At 47.7% G+C, this 19,347-nt stretch overlaps 1 protein-coding gene across 1 annotated transcript; it reads left to right on the top strand.

Moving 5' to 3' along the window:
- Window positions 1-17,777, top strand: golga7 (golgin A7). The gene is made up of 6 exons (XM_084467793.1): window positions 1-83; window positions 1,982-2,107; window positions 6,042-6,194; window positions 10,585-10,686; window positions 13,479-13,531; window positions 16,684-17,777. Exons 1-5 carry the CDS (start codon window positions 75-77, stop codon window positions 13,518-13,520), a joined length of 432 nt encoding a protein of 143 aa, XP_084323919.1. The 5' UTR covers window positions 1-74; the 3' UTR covers window positions 13,521-13,531; window positions 16,684-17,777.
- Window positions 17,778-19,347: the final 1,570 nt, after the last annotated feature.

The following is a 19,347-nucleotide window of genomic DNA, read 5'->3' as shown; positions in this document are numbered from 1 at the left end:
TCCCCCCGGACGGTTTGCAGAGCGGCACAGGCTAGCAGCTGCTACTAGCGGAAGATAAACACAGTGCTGTCAACATGGCAGAGGTGAGACAAACATCCCCGAATACGAGCATAATATGTCTGTACCACACAACATAGTGTCCAAAAATAAAACCGTAAAAACGAGTAGTTCATTCGGTAGTGCTTTAGTTCGGATGTTATGTCGGAGGATCGGCGCGACATCGTTAGCCTCCGTTAGCTTCGCCTTAGCTTCGTCTGACGAGCCTTCGTGAATGTTTCTGTTTTTCTCCTTAAATTCATCCACGTCTGACATCCAGATCGTGTCCCAGATGTCACGCTGTGGTGTCAGGGTTGAGTGGTGAGGATTAGGTCTGATAGAGGGACTGATGGATGAGCCTGTGGGGACAGTAGGGGTCGGTCCCGGATGTTAGGATGAGACACAGATGGGTTAATACTGCATTAAAATACTGAAGACACATTGTTGATTATACATTACAATGCTGAAGACATGTCGTTTAATACTGCATTCGAATACTGAAGACTCAGTCTATAGTTCATTAAAATACTGAATGCCTTGCGTCACAAGGTAGTTTGCGTGGTTTCTTGTTAGATATACATGTTGGAGGGATTGAGGTCTTGGCTAACAGTTCTCGTTCATTGAAACTAATCATCATAATGTTTTTATTTTCTAATGTTTTATTTGTAAGGTTTCATACATAATGGGTTTGTCAACGTCGTTGATATAAAGGAATGTGCCATCCATGATACAAACAAACTACTGGAATACTGGATATCAAACTAGGCAAAAATATTATATCGGTTATTTTGATATATGGTGATGAGGTAATCTATGGTCGTAATTAGGATATAGTTCAAATTAGTTGCATATATCAGTGTGTCTATTTCTGTATTTCATTGCACAAAAAAGAGGTAGCGTTTAAACAATACATCCGTACAGGATGTAGAATGAAGATATTACATTACATACTCTATGTGATCATTACATACCCTATGTGATAAGAGATGCTTTTGGCTGGTCGTCCTTGTGAAAGGATCAGGTGACAGTGTTGCATGTCCGATACAATAAAGGATGGAAGTTCAATGGAAATAGCATACATTGTAGTGTATGTGGTTTCGTTTTTGCAATGGTTGAATGACCTCTTCATTTAATATAGCTTGTAATGTATGTAGCTGTCATGTTTTTTTTTTTTTTTTTAAATTAAATTCACATGAATGTTAAGAGCATGGAATAAAATAATACAAAGTGTAATAGACCTCAAGTTAAAATTTATTTAGACATAATTTCCATTAAATGAGAGGGAGCAGACACAGTATTGAGTCGTTATTAAACAGTCCTATCATAATGCAATCCAATCAATTAATCTTTATTGATATCCAAAGATGTGTTGGATAATAGAAGGCAAGGCATCTGAGGGTATGAATTATAAGATGGTGTAGTGTGTTGCATCGATTATATTAATATAAATTCAAAGTTGATGTGGACATAATGCACACCCCAATCACCTGTGACAAAAGTGGTCATCTTTGACAACGTTGTCATCATTAGTCGCTGAATCAATGTACCAGTCCAGATTAATATACTCTTGTAGTGTTCATTGTAGTATAGCGTGTGTGAACTCTGCTTTTTATAGCTCTTGCATTGATTACGTCTCTAATGAGTCATCCGGGCTGTAGTCGGTGGGTAATGCAAATGACCCATCTGGGATCAATAAGGATGATCTTATCTTAACAACGTTTCAAAAGTAATCACGAAAAGGTTTAGAGATTTCGTCTAGAAAGAAGCCATGGAAAACTAAATCCCTCGTGTCTTATGAGGTAACCGATGGGGTGGCTGCGTCTGTTTATCCTACCCACCTCTGAGGCTCCGCACCCCCGCGTTCTGACTCCCATCGCCTCCCCCCCCCGGCAGCGTGTCATTGCAGGGCTGATTGAATCTGCTGTGCCTCCCCCTCTATCTCCAGACACACAGCCTGCAAGACCTTGGGCAGCAGGCGGCCGTGGCTGCCAAGGTGTTCATCCAGAGAGACTACACCAACGGCACCGTGTGCCAGTTCCAGACCAAGTTCCCCTCCGAGCTGGAGACCCGGGTAAGGAAGCTGGTTTGAAACTCACCTCACGCGCTAAGGGTGCCAAAACCTGAGTGGCTCGAAGAAGAGGGGACGTTTAGAGTTAGAGGTATTTTTCTATATGTTGTGTGGCATTTAATGCCTTGGCCTCAGACTCATAAGCAACAGGCAGGATTTATTTAAAATCCAGTGCTTTTCTTATAGAAAGCTTGAAAGGCCCACTGTAAGTGCTTACACCATACGATATTCAAAAGTGAAATTCATACTAATTAATTTGAATGTGGGCTGCAATTGCTAGTATGCATGTATCTATCCCAAGCAATGCATTGTCAAGTCTCAAGGCTCAGATGGCTTGAGACACAAGTCTTAAGTCAGCTGGCGAGTAATGTCTGATCTTATCTTGGACCCAGCAGTCCTACTATGTTATAGCAGAACTCCTGATCCAGCAGGCCTACTATGTTATATCGGAACCTCTGATCCAGCAGGCCTATGACTATGTTACAGCAGAACCTCTGGGTGAGATGGCTCAGAGCCTGGGCCCGAATCCAGAAACTACAAGGGGCGGCGTTATGCCTTTGTTCCCTGTTTTGTTATGCACCTACCAAAGAAATTATCAAGCCACCTGCTAGTCAGACACAATCACAATGCATCACGCATGGCAGGAAGCTTGTCCTACACTGGGGAGTTGCAATATTTACATGTTTAAACGTGCCTAAAAAGGCAAAAGACTTACTCGCCAGGTGAGCCATAGACCCATTTAGAGATAAACTACTAGACAGCTTCTAAACCCATTCCGAGCACCTCCACCTTGACTACAACTAGACAGCTTCTAAACCCATATCTGAGTACCTCCACCTTGACTACAACTAGACTATTTCTGAACTCATATCTCAGTACCTCCACCTGGGCTACAACTAGACTGCTTATAAACACATATCTGAGTACCTCCACCTGGGCTACCACTAGACTGCTTCTGAACTCATATCTCAGTACCTCCACCTGGGCTACCACTAGACTGCTTCTGAACTCATATCTCAGTACCTCCACCTGGGCTACCACCAGACTTCGCGTCTGATCCCATATCCCAGTACACATGGGTTGAGAAGCCCGCTGTCCTCAGCTGAACCTGGTGGTCTGGGCCCGGTTGCTTTGGCCCGCTCTGTTAATGATGGGGCCGGGGAGCAGAGGAGTGGAGGAGCGGAGGGGACTGCCCTGGAGAGGCAGCAGGCTCTGGGCCACGTTAGAGAGCAGGCCAGCTGAGCGCTGGAGAGAGAGCGAGGGTGGGGGGGGGACAGAGGGCTGCATGGAGCAACGTATGCCCAAGGTCAGAGGGGAGGCCAGTGTTCGGTGGGCTGCACGCCACTTCCCCCTTGATGGGGTGGTCTCCGTCACACTCCGCTGTCCCCATGTATGGCTGCATCGTGCCCGGCACAAACACACATTGGTTTCAGCTGGGTGAACACATTCCCCTGGGAACCCAGCGGCTGCAATGCCCAGCCATCATAAAACCTTCTTTTATGATGGCTGCAAGCGAAGTTGATCAACTATGTGGTGTCCTGCCAAGACGCTGTTGTTAGACTTGTTTTTGTGGAAAGTTATTTATGTTATTTTTGTGGCTACGCTTGTGATTCCAACATCTGACTTAATATCTTATTATATGGTTTTAAGCTCTGGCCTGCTAGAACACGGAGAACGGGGCCAAGGATGGGCCAAACTGTTAATCTATTTAACATAAAAACTAACATACTGGGGGGGGGGGGAGAAAATGCAAAGTGAAGACAGGTGAAAAAGTTATTTAGTTTCTCCCAGCCTCTTCCAGCTTTTCCTCTGCTCATTTCATTTCCCTGACTCTCACTCCCACGTAGAGACGAATGACTCGTGGCAGCCTAACGACAGCATAATTCATACTGTACTACCACATCATTTACACCAAGTCATTTCACCTAATGGATCGAGCCCTGGGAGGAAGACGTCTGAGAGGCCTGCTCATCCTTCTCTCAGCTCGGATCCAGAGAGCAGCAGCAGCAGCAGGGGAGTGCTGGGCAAGCCCGGGGGACCTGCACACACGTAATGGAAACCGGCTCGGGCCAACAGACATGCTCCACTTTATTTGCCTCCAAATTGAGGGGAAACGGAGCAGAACAAAGGACCTCGACGGCGGGCACGGGACGTGGGACCGCGGACGGGCTGGGATTCAGCAGGGCTGTGGTCCTCCCTCACAGTACAGGGGGATGGGGGGGGAGTCGGTGCAGTAGTGTGGACATGGTCGCCGTGCTGGTGGAGATGGCGGCGGTTTTGGTGGCGGTGGGCTGGGTACTGGTGGAACAGGTGGTGGTTGTGGTATCGGCTGTAGAGATGGTTGCGTTTGTGGTTGTGATGGCGATGGTTAACGTCTAAGTTATGGGGGTGGTGGAGGTTGGTTGTGATAGGGGTGGTGGAGTTGGGGATGGTTGAAGTCTAAGTTATGGCGGTGGTGGAGGCTAGTGGTGATGGTGGTGGAGGTCTTAGGGATGGAGGTGGTTAAGGGGGTTCTGATGGAGGAGGTGGTGGTTTGGCTGGTGCGGGTGGAGACGGAGACAGTGCTGGTTGATGGGGAAGGTGGAGGTGCAGGTTGTGTTCTTGATGGTTAAGGTCTTGCTGAAGGTGCCTGATGACAGGCTGCTAGTTGGCAGACGGTGCCTCCACATTCCTCTGTTCTAGGCTGGGGATGCGGTCACGTGACCACCAATGCTGGTCTCACATATCACTGCCGCTGAAGGCGCAGCCGGCCTAGCCTGGGTAGATATTGATTAAATGGTCTGGCATGGGCCGGTTATTTGATAATATCCGCTCAATGATAAGTCAATCCACAAAGGTCAGCTGAGGTGAAGTTCATAATAAAAAGTAGATCCTTGGTTGAGCAACAATAGGATTGTTGTTTCCTAGCATTCTTTCTCTGTCTCCTTTTGCTATTTTTTACTCTTATTCTCCCCGTTTCACTCTGGCCTTAACCCAGGACTGGATTGCTCTCAATCCTCAATCCCTCAAGATGGATGGTTTAAAAGCCATCAGTGTGCACAGCCACCGGGAAACTCAAGGGGCTGGAGTGTACTTTTGCACAAGCAGCGAGCGTTTCCAGATAACTGGAAACGGTTGAGGTTTACCATTGGATGTTGGTTGTTTGAACGTGGCCCGGGTGTTAAGATGAAACATGTGTGGAAATCTGGGCTGAGCATCCAAATTATTAGTAGTAGAGTATCATGGGGGGAAAAATTCTCCGGTTTGTTCTCCATTTGAAAGATTACATGTGCGGGGGGAAAGGCTGCCAGCTCGTTTATCTCGTAATTATTGAATCCGAGAATTTACGCAGTTATTTGGGCGGGACGGAATACCTTCCCTTTTGATTTACTCCCCGCCTTTGATTGATTGGAGGGTGAACAGCCCTTTGAAGCTCGACCCCAGTGTTGGCCCAATGTCTTGGGACCCGACACTGTTACAACCGCGTGCGCACACATTGTTTTAACTCTGCAGTCCTTGTCAAAGTCCCAGGGAAGTCGTTAGCAGTAGTTTGCTTGTGGACAGCAAGCATTACACTGCATTGTGTATAAGAAACCTTTGCCTATAATCTATTAGAGATGTTCCGATACCATTTTCAGTATGGGCTGATACAGAGTATATACACGATACAGCATCTAGCATTGTAACTACTAATAGCACTTGTTCTTATTGAAGGATTCTCTTACAGTGACAGCAATGTATAGTTGGTTCACTTCCGGTCTGCAATTTCTGTGGTAAATAAGCTAGAGGGTATCGGGACCGATACTGATGATGGTATCGGTACAGATATCGATGCTGGTATTGGTATCGGAACAACTCTACTTTATATTAAGCCATCTCCTGCCACCTCAAATGCCTTCCTGCAGCCCCAAGGGGTTGTCGGTACGAGTCCTCATGTCTGGGGTGTTCTGGGTTCCAGATCGACAAGACGCAGTTTGAGGAGACGGTGCGCACGCTCAACAACCTGTACGCCGAGGCGGAGAAGCTGGGGGGGCAGTCGTACCTGGAGGGATGTCTGGCCTGCCTCACCGCCTACACCGTCTTCCTCTGCATGGAGACCCACTACGAGAAGGTAGGCCCCCACACCCTCAGACACACCATGTTCCTCTGCATGGAGACCCACTAGAGGAGGTAGGCCCCCACACCCTCAGACACACCGGACACACCCTTTTCGGACGATTAACACAATGGTCCCCAACCTCTGTCCTCTGGGCCCCTTCATCCATGCCGAGACAGAAGCATCCTCCATCCTTCATCCATCCTTATGGCTTCTTTACGAGATAAGACACACACAGGAGACACTAGTATACCATGTATAACTGGTGGACCATGAGACAATAGTATAGCATGTACAACTGGTGGACCATGAGACACTAGTATACCATGTACAACTGGTGCACCATGAGACACTAGTATACCATGTATAACTGGTGGACCATGAGACACTAGTATACCATGTACAACTGGTGCACCATGAGACACTAGTATACCATGTGCAACTGGTGGACCATGAGACACTAGTATACCATGTGCAACTGGTGGACCATGAGACACTAGTACAACTGGTGCACCATGAGACACTAGTATACCATGTATAACTAGTGGACCATTAGAAACTAGTATTGTTCAACAGATACAACCAGGGGTTTTCTAGAGCTAAACCTAGAATTGGTTGTAGAATTATTTTTCAATATTTAGTTTATTTCAAATGACTGAGCAGAACAAAGACAAACTGTGCTTTGAGACAAAATATCCCTAAGCTAATGGTTCAGCATATATGACCCAGTTGGCAGTAATATTCCGATGTCAATCAGCATGTATCATATTTAACAGAACTCAACAGCAGCCTGCAGGGAGGCTGTGAACGTTCAGGACATACAAGGTCGGCAGGGTCAGGATCGCTGCTTTCAGTTCAGTGCAATCCATCACCGCCCGACGACATGCTGCAATAACAGAACATTTCTCTAAACAAAACATTTCCATGAACCTTGAGCAATTGTTCCGAAAGGTGAGTTTACATTACGCAGATGCAGATAGCGATCTCCCATCTCTGTTGCTCTTCCTTTGTCTTGTTTGTGGGTCTCCAACTCATGCACGTCCGCACCTGAAGATGATTTCATGGCCGGATACCTGCCAACTGGTTTATATTCTGAACCATGGCGTAGGAATATTTTGTCTCTAAGCACAGTTTGTCTACCAAAACAAGCAAACGACATCCCCCGCTCCATTAGGCGCTTTCATTTGAGATAAACAAAATATTGAAGAAAAATGTTGAGAGCAAATTCTAGGTTTAGCTCCAGAAAACTCCTTGTTGTATCTGTTGACCATTGGTACGCCAATTATACATGGTACACTAATATACCCGGTACACTAATATACCGGATATGCGAATATACCCGGTACACTAATACACTGTACACTAATATACCTGGTACACTAATATACCTGATACATTAATTTACATGGTACAGCACACTAACATACCTGATACACTAATATACCTGGTACACTAATATACATGGTACAGCACACTAACATACCTGATACACTAATATACCTGGTACACTAATATACATGGTACAGTACACTAACATACCTGATACACCAATATACATGGTACACTAATATACATGGTACAGTACACTAACATACCTGATACACCAATATACATGGTACACTAATATACATGGTACAGTACACTAACATACCTGATACACCAATATACATGGTACAGTACACTAACATACCTGGTACACTGGGAGGTATGGCACAGTGAAGACCACCGACGGTGGAGATCACTGGAGCGTGGTGCAGAACCTGCAGTCCAGTAGATATGAGAAAGCACTGCGCTGTAAATCAACACGTTTTACAGCCTCCTTAAACCCGTACAAAGAGCCCTGATTTATCCGCGTCTGAACTTTACCATCGGCCCCTTTGGGCTCATCCACACGCTGCGCACATGATTCAGTGCACAGGTGTGGTGGTCCTGACGTATGGATTTGTACTTTTGAACGACGTCAGTAAAGGTAAACGACGTGTGTCGCGAGTCCTGACCTCTCCTGGCGTCGTCTACTAGAACAGTAGACGTGTCTCCTCTTCTGGTCGCCATGAGGCAGATGGGTCGGACTGAATGATGAAAGCACTGAACCTGCCAGGGTTCAGGACTGCACTCTTTCAGCTGATGGTTCATGTCGTTGATTTACATTTACATTTAAGGCATTTAGCAGACGCTTTTATCCAAAGTGACTTACAATAAGTACACTTGTCAGAAGAAAGGGAAGCAATATATCACTGTTGGTACAGTAAGGATGCTCATAGAACCAAGTGCCAAGCAGTTAGAATCACTAGGGTAATGCATTCCCTGTATACAACAAAGATAGATACAATAAGATGCTACACAATACTAAGTACTATTTTTAATTGCCAGGACGTACAACATACAATAAGGGCGTACATTAAGTGCCAGGATGTACAACATACAATAAGGGCGTACATTAAGTGCCAGGATGTACAACATACAATAAGTGTGTACATCAAGTGCCAGCACATGCAACATACAATAAGTGCTAGATGTAGGTTGTGTCGGACATGGGTGTTTGATGTAGGTTGATAAGGTAAAGTAAGTAGGAGACTGCTGTACGTGCTCCATGTGTGGTACACTGCAGCGTGTCACGTTCTATGGGATGTGAGTTTAGTAGCCGTCCTGTCCCTTGCTGTAAGCCCTCGTCTTTCATTATGAAACTGTGTGGAAAGACTTTCTCAGGGAGGAATTGCGAAGGGTCGGTAATCCATCCTTATGGAAACTCTGTTGGCTCCGGAGGTTTGCCAGGAGACTTTATTACCCAACTACAAGACATTGAAAGCAGAGCGCTGGAATGCATTCTCCTGTGTTCTGCCCCGCGTGCATTCCTCTGGACGTCCTTCTCCGAGCGGGCCGGACCCTCTGCAGAGGAGCAGAGGAAGGCTAAACCATGGTGGAGCAGGAATCCTGAGTTTGACGGCTCTGACAGGCAGCTGGTTTGGCAGGCCGTTTGAACATAGCACTTACTTGAGTGTATTGTTTGTGTCTGTAGCGTCTCTGTGGAGTTGACCCAATCCAAAAGCTGCACTGCCATATGGACTTGGCTGTTTAAAAATCAACGGTTGCCCAGTGTTGATTGCATTAAACTAAATGGTGATACAAGGACACGCCTGGTATGTACGTTTGTATCATACATTGATGAATATAGCAGTGATTTAAAACTCACTGCTTTAAGTTGTCCTAGAGACCTGGTGGTAGCTTGTTTTGAATGTGATGATGATTTAACACCATGAGCTCCTGGATTCAGAACAGACTGCATTCTTACTGTTGAAATCATTCACATTTATGAGAAATAAATTGAAAGTGTTTTCTCAACATGCTTCTGATGAATCGATCTTTGCTGATTGAGGCCATTCCAGTACAAAAGGCAGTAACTGCTATCAAGTCTGATGGATCCCATATGCAGCCTTTTTCTTGGCCTGGCAGTTCTCATAGCCACAACCATAATCGTATTCATGTACAACTGTAATTCTCATATCATACTCTCAATGTCTTAAAGGCGGAGGTTCACTCGTGTCAAAACAAGGCAACCATTTAAAGGCAATTTAAATAACCCTTTTCTGCCAGGCGCATTGGCAGGCCGGCGCGGTCTGAAAGTGAGATGAGCTTTAGTTTTTAAATGGAATCCAGTCGGTACTTGCTTGCGTCCGTTCCCTCGCATGCCTAGGTTTCCCGTTTACCTGATGACATTAAGGTGAAGGTATGTGACTCACTAGTTCAGAGTCCACCGAGACTCTGCATAGCCACCCCCTCCCATCACTATTACGCACTTTTTGTATGTTGTACGTCCTGGCACTTAAAAAAAAGTACTTAGCATTGTGTAGAATCTTATCCTAGCTATCGTTGTTACAGCAATTGTTAGTGCTTGGCACTTTGTTTATGCACATCCATTATGTACCGACGGGGATGTATTGTTTCTCCTTCTTCTGACAAATGGACTTATTGTAAGTCGCTTTGGATGAAAGCGTCTGCTAAATGCCCTAAATGTTAATGTAAATGTGACGTGAGTTCTCACATAATAGGCGTTTTGGTGAAGTCAGCGAGTGAATACTTGTGTTTTATCGTTTCTGCCTGCGTGTGCTCTCTATAACATGACCCTGTCCCGTCGTGTATCCTCTAGCTATGAATGAACTGCTGTCTGTCGGAACAGGACACTTAACCAAAACAACAAGTAGTTTAATATCTTTGGCCCTGTGTGTGGGAGAGAGGGACGGGCTGGAAAATACTAGCGCAGAGGCAAAGTTAGGAATCACACATTCAGCTTCCTGACATGTCTGCTATTAGTTTTATCCTCGTGTGTGTGTGTGTGTTTGTGCAGAGTCAGTATCCATGGGAAATGAAATGATATTAAGAGCAAACGTTTCCCTGTCCTCGCCTGCAGGTCCTGAAGAAGATTGCCAAGTACATCCAGGAGCAGAATGACAAGATCTACGCCCCCCGGGGCCTCCTGCTCACGGACCCCATCGAGAGAGGGCTGCGAGTCGTATCCTTCCGTCCTCAGTACACAAAGCCCTGGTCTTCTGTTGTTGTGGTTGTTGTTGTTGTGGGGGCTGCTGCTGCTGCTGTTGTTGTTGTGGGGGCTGCTGTGGTTCCTCCTTCACTCGTTCCAGCTGCTTCCGAGGGAACTCGCTCTCAATCAGGGTTATGGATTCAGGATGGGGGAGGAGGTCGGTGGGGCGGTTTGGATTTGTTTAGCTGTGGGGGGGAAACAGGATTCATGTGAGGATGGGGATTCCGTGCTTCTGAAGTATCTTCATCTGAGACAGGGTTGATTTGGATGTAAAATAATATGTGATGCAAAAGAAGGAAGCTACTAGTAAGTGTCAATTTTCTGTGATTGGAGGTAAAACAATGTAAGCCTCCTACAGTGGGAGCTATATATCGTTAGTCTCATAGCACAGATTTGTCTTGTATTTAGTGTCAAATTCCAGAAAGTCAAATAGATGACTCAGGCAGATGGTGATTATGGAATGTAAGAAGCACTCCGATTGGCTTAGGATATAGCCAATGAGGCCAGTGAATCAGCAGCATTTTTGGACCAATCAAATGGATTTTAGAAGGATCATTTTGATGGATCCACACAATCTAAAATCCAATTTCCCGTCACTAATCAGAGCCGGGAACGGGAAATATGTCCTGAATACGACGCAGGAAGGGAAACTCTGGGTTTACCCAGTGAGCCTGCAGGAAAATGGGATTTTTTTGTTAATTCTCAAACACACACACTCACCCCCCCCCCCCCCCCCCCGGAGCGCTGGCTGGAAAAATGGGCAGCCGCATCAGGCCAGTGCTTACAGGAAAACCAGGCGGTAATGAAGGGAAACGCAGTAATAACACGTTAGATAAGTAGTGTATGTAATCCATAGCATCTGCTAGGGGTGTGTGTGTGTGTGCGTGCGCGTGCGTGCGTGCACAGTGGTGGTTGGGGGGTGTTGAGTCAACATCACATTTAGTTGCAACTGGGCAGACAATAAGGTGTTATGGGACGCAGAGCAGGGCTGAAACTGGAGGCAGCTGAGGCCCCCCCCTTCTCTCAACGTCACCATCAGCTGGTCTGCTGATTATTACACGGGGTGGCGTGTGGCTCAGGAAGTAGAGCGGGTGGGCTGGTAACCGGAAGGTGGATAGTTCGATCCCCTAGCTCCTCCTAGCGGAGTGTCGAGGTGTCCCTGAGCGAGACGCCCTCACCCTGACTGCTCCTGAGGAGCTGGCTGTCGCCTTGCGTGGTTGACACCGCCGTCGGTGTGTGAATGTGTGCATGAATGTGTGAATGTTGGGCAGTATTGTGAAGCGCTTTGAGTGGCCACTGGTTAGAAAAGGGCTAAATAAATGCAGCCCCTTTACATTACACTGGTTTGATAGGGGATGGTAGGGCAGCTGGATTTACAAGCATTGATAAAGGTTTGGACTCTCAATCAGTTTCTTATCGACTCTGACCAGAGGTCTGTTCGTCGACCCTGAAGGTCATATATTGTTGGAGTCCAAAAGTTTTCAGTAATGATCTTATGAAAAGTAACCATCTGGTTATGATTCAAATGAGATTATTCATAGAACTATAGATATATTATTTCAGATCTTAAAGAAATAGTATTATTTTTAATGCGCTTCTCTAATAGGTTTGACCCTAATATCGTTTTGAACACCGTACAAAAGTAAAAAAAAAGGCAGGTTAGGTATTCATGGTCACATGGACACGAGTCCTTCACTAGAACACTTAAAAACTATTTCAGCAACAAACCTCAGCTGAATGAAAACCTTCTAGTGCAGCAGAAGGCTACTCATAACTCATAATGTGAGGGACATTTTAAGAAGCCCAATTAAAGTCCATCCAAAGATGAGGCAGACCCCTCCCAGCTGAAGACCAGTATATCAGGCAGATCTTTATGAGACAAACCATAGTTCCCACTGCAGATGTTACGTGTGAACCAGCCCAGTAAGGGATGCCTGACACACCAGTAGAAAGTACTCTCGAAAAAGCTTTGGTAAACCACGTGGAACTCTTCCCAAACCACGGCTTTAACGACAAAACAAAGTATTTTAACGATTGGCGTGAATCACAGAATGCCCCCATAATCACATTTGAAGAGCGGCGATATTCCTCGTAACGGATGAAACCTACGACTTAAGGGAGACTTAAGAGGGGCCTTAGCAGGCGTCCTAGGAGGAAACAACAAAGTGTGGTTCATATTCAAGCACGCGGATCTCTTCCGTTTGCGAGTTGTTGACTCACACAGGATGAAGCATTTATGGACTAAAATGATTCCAGAGAACACGGATGTAATCCTAACCATACTCCGTGGCTCCTCCGGTCGCAGCCAGGAGGTAGGAGGGAGGAGGAAGGAGGCAGGCTGGCCCTGCTTCCAGTGACCTTCCCCCGGACCGTATCTCCATCCAACATCTTCAGGGATGTTTGGAGAAGGTGGACCGTGGTCCATCCATCCCACTCCACTCTCTCGGGGCTGCTCGAGAGGCCCCGAGTTCTCAAAGTGTTGTGTATTTTCATACTTTGTTTTCCATCAGAACGGGGTTTTGCGTTTGTGCCAAACGGTACAAGCTGTGATTGTAGCCAAGCGAGGGAGACGGTGATTAATGCAATCTGTGGACGTACCGAGAAGAAAAATAAAACTCCACGCTTGACCAAGTAAAACAAAACTATTACAGTGGTACAAAATGACACGCCATACTTTATGGGTGTTCTTGGGTGGTTTTGGGCGGGGAGGGGGTGATATATTGAACCCTGCTTCAAACCATGTTCCCTAACTAGAGGCTATCCAGATCGAGGTCACTCTCTTTGAAGACCGGAGCCTGGGCAGATAGAGCCAGCCATGGTGAGTGATGCTTGTGTGTTTGTTGAAAGGCTGCTGGAACTGTTTTACTTTCACCTTGAATCACCTTCAACAGTAGAAATGTTCTCCTGAATTGTTGTTTATGGGTGCATGGTTCTGGTTCAGGAGGGGGAGCTCTGTCCACCAGCCAGCGTTCCCATCTCTCACTCCTGTGGACCTTCAGGTGACCTGCATGCTTTGGGCCATGCACCTGTTTTCATTGGAGAACGCAGAGCACTCGGTGCTCGTAACGAACGCTCTGGGAAGCGCTCACCTCTCCAGGGAGAAGAAGTTGTATCACGTGGTATTCATCCCTTTCCAGGGAGGGAGAGTTTAACTTACGGGACTCTTCTCTTGTTTGACTTTGTGTTCGGTGAACATGTTGAGGGTTGAGATGAACTGATGAACTACGTGTCTCATTCCCACCCGTTAATCAGCGGCCTGCGTTCATGAGCCGCCATCGGTCTCCGATGGATCCCAGAGCATCATGTACTGCAATGTCAAGTCTCCTCACCTCCAACCCGGTCGCAGGGCTTCCACCTGAGAGACAGTAATGCAAGCCACCAAGAAAGACCCTCCCAATCCATCCATCCTCCCTTTCTCCCCAAACCCTTCACTCAACCAGCCATCATCCTCCCAATTCATCCCTCCATCCGTCCACACGTCCACCCTCTCCCCCGGAGCCGTCCGTCAGTCCTTTCTCCCAATCCATCCATACACCCACCCGCTTCATCAACCAAGAAATCACAATCACTCTGCAGCCGCCTCCCATCATAAGTCTAACCATGGCTCTGCTCTCTGGCTGGTTGTTTGACACCGCTGAGCTGTGGAGGGGCAAACTGACAACTGAAGAGCATTAGGAGAATTCCTCAGCCTTTAGTACGATGCAGAACATAACACCAGTTTAGGCGGAATTACACTTCTGCTCCGAATTGCCTCCATAGGTATGCGGTTAGTGTCCATGCTGGTGCTTTCATTCCTGGATCCGTTTCAGTGGTTCTGCGGTCGGACCCCTTTAAAGGTTTTCCCATCACTAATTCAGTGACATCTGGGGGTCTTCACATTGTGAAAACGATGTGTCCTTCGGGTTTATCGTCAATCTGGGCCCAGTTGTTTTCATTGGCGGCAAAATGAACCGGAAAATGGAGCAGGAAAATCAGGTTCTCAGATCAGTCCTGGTGTGTAGGACCGTTCTGGAGCGGTTGAACACTACTGTAGCGACCGCTGTGAGCCACGCAGGGACCTCAAAGGTTACAGACCTGAAACCAGTGATCTCCATTGCTTTGGAGAGTGCAGAGGTTTTCAGGGAAAGGCCTCAGACTCCTTGAGACGGACTCTCGTGTTCAGAACCACCTTCGGTGTTTGGTTTACGTTTAAGGGTTGGGTTTTAGGGTTTGGTTTTAGAATGAGGGTTTGGTGCCAGGGTTAAAGTTGGGTTGGGCTTTAGCGTTTTGTTTTAGGGTTCAGTGTTTGGTTTTAGGATCAGGGTAAGGGTTGACCTCAGAAAGGGAACGGCTCCAGGACGCCGGCCATGGGGTCTTGGTTCCTGAAAAACTAAAGACTCCTTGAGATGAACTCTCGTGTTCAGAGTTCTGGACCGGTCGTCCTTCTCAGTTGAAACTGAGCGCAGAGCACCTCAGCGCACGGAGGGGAGGAATGTAAACCGGGAGTCTTTTATAAGGAGCTGTTGAGAGAGGAGAGGAGGAGCGTTGACATGGCCACCGCAGAGGATGTGGGGGGTGAGGGGGAGGGGAGGGGTGGCCAACAGACCATGCTCACTGGTACAGGCAATCCATCTCCATCTTTAGACCTCTCAGTCCGCCTGCAGCCTAAACGCTCCCCCCCGCCTCTCCCCTAGTCTCTCCTCCTGTCCTCTACCCTCTCCTTCCTCCTGTCCCCTCCCCATTCTCTCCTCCTCTCCCATAGCCTCTCCTCCTCTCCCCTCTCCTCCTCTCTCCTAGTCTCTCCTCCTATCCCCTCTCCTCCTCTCCTCCCCTTCCCTAGTCTCTCCTCCCCTCCGCTCCTCCTCTCCCCTAGTCTCTCCTCCTGTCCCCTCTTCTCCCCTACCCTCTCCTCCTCTCCCCTAGTCTCTCCTCCTCTCCCCTAGTCTCTCCTCCTCTCCTCCTCTCCCCTACACTCTCCTCCTCTCCCCTAGTCTCTCCTCCTCTCCCCTAGTCTCTCCTCCTGTCCCCTCTTCTCCCCTACCTTCTCCTCCTCTCCCCTAGTCTCTCCTCCTCTTCTCCTCCCTCCACCAGGCCTGATAGCGGCCATCGCCCCTCACCTGGCTCTGGGCCACCTTGGCCCCCAGTCGTCCGGGGGAGGTGCTGGGCCAGGGGAGCACTGGGTCCGGGGGAGGTCCCCGGCAGAAGGCCTGCCGACACTGATGGATCTGCTTCTGGTGGGTCGGCGTCTGCTCGAACCCCGCTGAGGTCCTCGGGGCCCGCTGAACAAGTCATTTACTGGATCGCCGAGCCAACTCGCCCCCCCCCTTCTCTCTCCCCTCTGGAACACACACACTCACACACCTGGAACCTCGGGCCTCCCAGCTCCACAGCAACATGCTGCATGACCCCGCTCCACTAACCGGTCCTGTAGAACCTCAGCAGACGGCTGGAAGCGGCGCTGTTGGACAGGATGTTCAGCGCTGGGGGAGATTTGCTCAACATGAGCATATTTCACCACCAAGTGTTGTCTGACGGCCACGGTGCAGCGCAGGGTGTGGAGGAGCCTGTACAGACAGGACGCCGCTGTCTTGACTGTACCTGGGATATTCCTGGGGATATCAGGAGAGGGTCGGGCTGTGTTCCAACTGGGCAGCAAGGATGACGGCAATGTGGATGAAAAGCCAGAACATAATTAGTTCCTCGGAAAAAAGCGAGGAAGTTCACGTTTTAAATGGCTTGTGTTGTTGTAAACTCAATTAATGAGGACTTTTCACTACGGAGATCACTGACAAAAAAGTGTGTGTGTGTGTGTGTGTGTGTCTGTCTCTCTCTCTCTAAACGTAGGGTTAACTGTTTTTCTGGTGCCCGGTTTGAAAGCAGTGTGTGTTCATAGCGATCCGGGGGAGTGGGAGGTATCACGCTGGGCTGGCGGTCACACCAGACTACGCCTAACGCTCCAACGCTAACCTCAACGCTTCCTCTCTCCTGCAGGAACCCAGCGGACGGGGAGCACGTGGTTCTGGGGACCCGCTTCACACACACACACTTCCGGTGGCTAGCGAGGACATTGTCGAAACACCACCCGGACGACGACGACACCACCACCGCCTCCACCTCCACCACCGACACTCTTTACAACTGCGTACCAACAATCTGCTCCCCATGAACTAACGATCTGACTCATGTATGTACAGTATGATTATCGTCTCTCTCCACGTATTTGCTACATGTGTATTAACTTAAGTCTTCTACTTTCCTCGGCCCATACAGAGATTTGTTTTCCTCGTTAGAGAGGAGAGAGCGGCCTTCGTCGTGTGCGTCGCGTGCCCCTCCGTTTCATCCCCGTTCCACGGCTGTTTTTATACTCTCTTCGGTGGCGTGCCGTGCGTGTTGTTGTCGTGACTACGGTGCGATCCCGCCCCACTTCCTGTCCTCGGTGCATGCTCCTCCTCCTTATATCTGCCTCCGCCCCCTCCTCCAGAGGTCCACAAGTGCTCTCGTGTAGCGGACCCCCCTCCCCCCCATGCGAGCGACCGTGAATGTTGCCTTTGCGGAGCCCGGGCCGCGGTGACGTGGGTGGGGTCCGGAGACCCTAGACGTAGGATTCTGTGTGTGGTGGTGGTTGTTGTGTGACTCGGTGTCTCCTTCGTGGTTGAAGGACTTTAGGGTATGGTGACCTCACAACCAGGGGTCGTGTCCTAATGTACAGCTGGATCTACCGGAGAAACCGGGAATTTTGATTGTGGTCCGATGACCGAAGGTTCAGTATAAACTTTATTTACACGACAAAATGCACAGACAGAACTTTCCTCCGACTTTTCATGTTATTTATATCCTACAGCTAACGCTCTAATGTAAATCGTTCTACTTTTTAATTTTTGTATTTTTTTATGTTGATTTTTCGTCCTTGAATCTGATTTGGCTTAATAATTTAGTTGGGACATTTTAATTATTATTAATACATTTTTTTCTGATGTACGCCAATTCAATGATTTAAGCATTTTGTTTTTTTGGTAATTTCTTTTTTCAATTGCAACGGTTTTTCTTAATCCCACAATTGTATGGTAATAAAAAAAAAAGATTTTACCTCATGCTGTTTCATTCCACTTTCGTTTCTGAAATTGCTGAAAATTCCATTAAGAAAATAAATGTTGATTTATATGTAAATAACATGTAATGATGTAGTACTACAGAGGACGTTATCAGTCGTGTGTGTGTGTGTGTGCGTGTGCGGCTGGGCCCTTTTCTCATAACAAGACCGACCTGCAGCACCGCTCCCCCGTCATCAGTCACCGTGATTTAGCGCCGCTTGTCGTGAGCGACCACCGTCCAAACAAACGCTCCTCGGCTCGGCTTGTTGCTGCCATATTTCCTTCCTTCCTGAGTAATGTTCTGGAAGCCATCGCTCCAAACCATGGACCTATGAAGAATGGACACCGGATTGAAACATGGCGCCCATTCATTCCTATGGAAACTGAACAGAGGCGCAGGGCAACATCAAGGACAGAATTGCTTCCGCTTCATGGGAGCCTAGCCACGCCCTAGTGCATGACGTACCGGATGTAGAAATATTGTCGTTCTCTAGCATTGTTAGCATTGTAGCATCATAAGCGAGAGGTCTGAGCGAGCACAGTCGCATTGTTTACCGACCATGAAAGTATAAGTTACTAACACCCACGATTATTCCTCACTATATGTGATACTATACGTGCACTGAGCCCTCTCGGAGGCCCGGCCGAAACAACATTTGTTTCACTACGACTCCTTTCAGCTGCCCACCCCTACTTCTCCGGCTAATAAAACGCTAGAGGTGGCGTTTTGAAAAGAGAAAACTTACATTTTGATAGTACATGGTCTAAAGATAATTATGAGCCTTTGATTGGTATCCAGAGAAAATTTGCGGAGATACAATCCTGTTCCCCACTTGTATTGGAGTGAACGGGGCTATCTACTTCCGGGCCCCATGATTTGAGGGACCCGTCCACAGCCCGCTAAAGCAACTGCAATACCAGGCCTGGCCACTGAGTGAGCACTGGTGGATTGCGCAAGTAGGCACTGCTCATGGGGGTCTGCTCCGAACCCAACAAGTCGCGGCCGTTCCTCACGTTGAGTTACGGCAGGAAGGCGTGAAGCGGAGCTCTGCGGCCGTTTGGCGTAAAGCCTCTGTCGAAGTGTCCGAGAGCAAGGGGGTGGGGGGGGAGACCTGTAGCTGGTGGCATCGGCCCTCAGACGATCCGTTTGTTGGAGGGGTTCTGGGGGCGCTGGTGTCACAGCTGGACTTGAATTCTGGCTGAATTCTGTGTTCAGAACGGGAAAAATTAAATAGTGTTTTTATATTTTTACCACAGATGTTCTGCGAGGGGGTTTGTGGAGAGGACGTTGCACATCATTTACAACCCAGACACAGACACATAACTTAACTCTGGGGTCAGGGGTTAGAACAAGCAGTAAAGTTATCCACTGTTTTTTCATTATTTCACCGACAGAGAAAAGGCAGATTATTTGAATTTTATTACTTGGAATTCCCCATCTTTGCCTATAAATAAAATAATTGTACATCACTCCTAAAGGGGGTTAGCCATCTTGCCTATGAACTTGAAGTATCCCTTGCTCCTTATCTCTCTCTCTCTCTCTCTCTCTCTCTCTCTCTCTCTC

This window comes from Micromesistius poutassou (assembly GCF_964030765.1).
Source record: "Micromesistius poutassou genome assembly, chromosome: 5".
NCBI lineage: Eukaryota > Metazoa > Chordata > Actinopteri > Gadiformes > Gadidae > Micromesistius > Micromesistius poutassou.
Note: the sequence above shows the minus strand (reverse complement) of the source record. Positions and strands in the feature narration are given on the sequence as shown.

Excerpts from the sequence above, each read along its gene's own strand:
- golga7 (XM_084467793.1), top strand. Across the intron at positions 2,108-6,041 it reads CCTCCGAGCTGGAGACCCGG|ATCGACAAGACGCAGTTTGA; the intron begins GTAAGGAAGCTG and ends TCTGGGTTCCAG. Across the intron at positions 10,687-13,478 it reads TCGAGAGAGGGCTGCGAGTC|ATCGAGGTCACTCTCTTTGA; the intron begins GTATCCTTCCGT and ends GAGGCTATCCAG.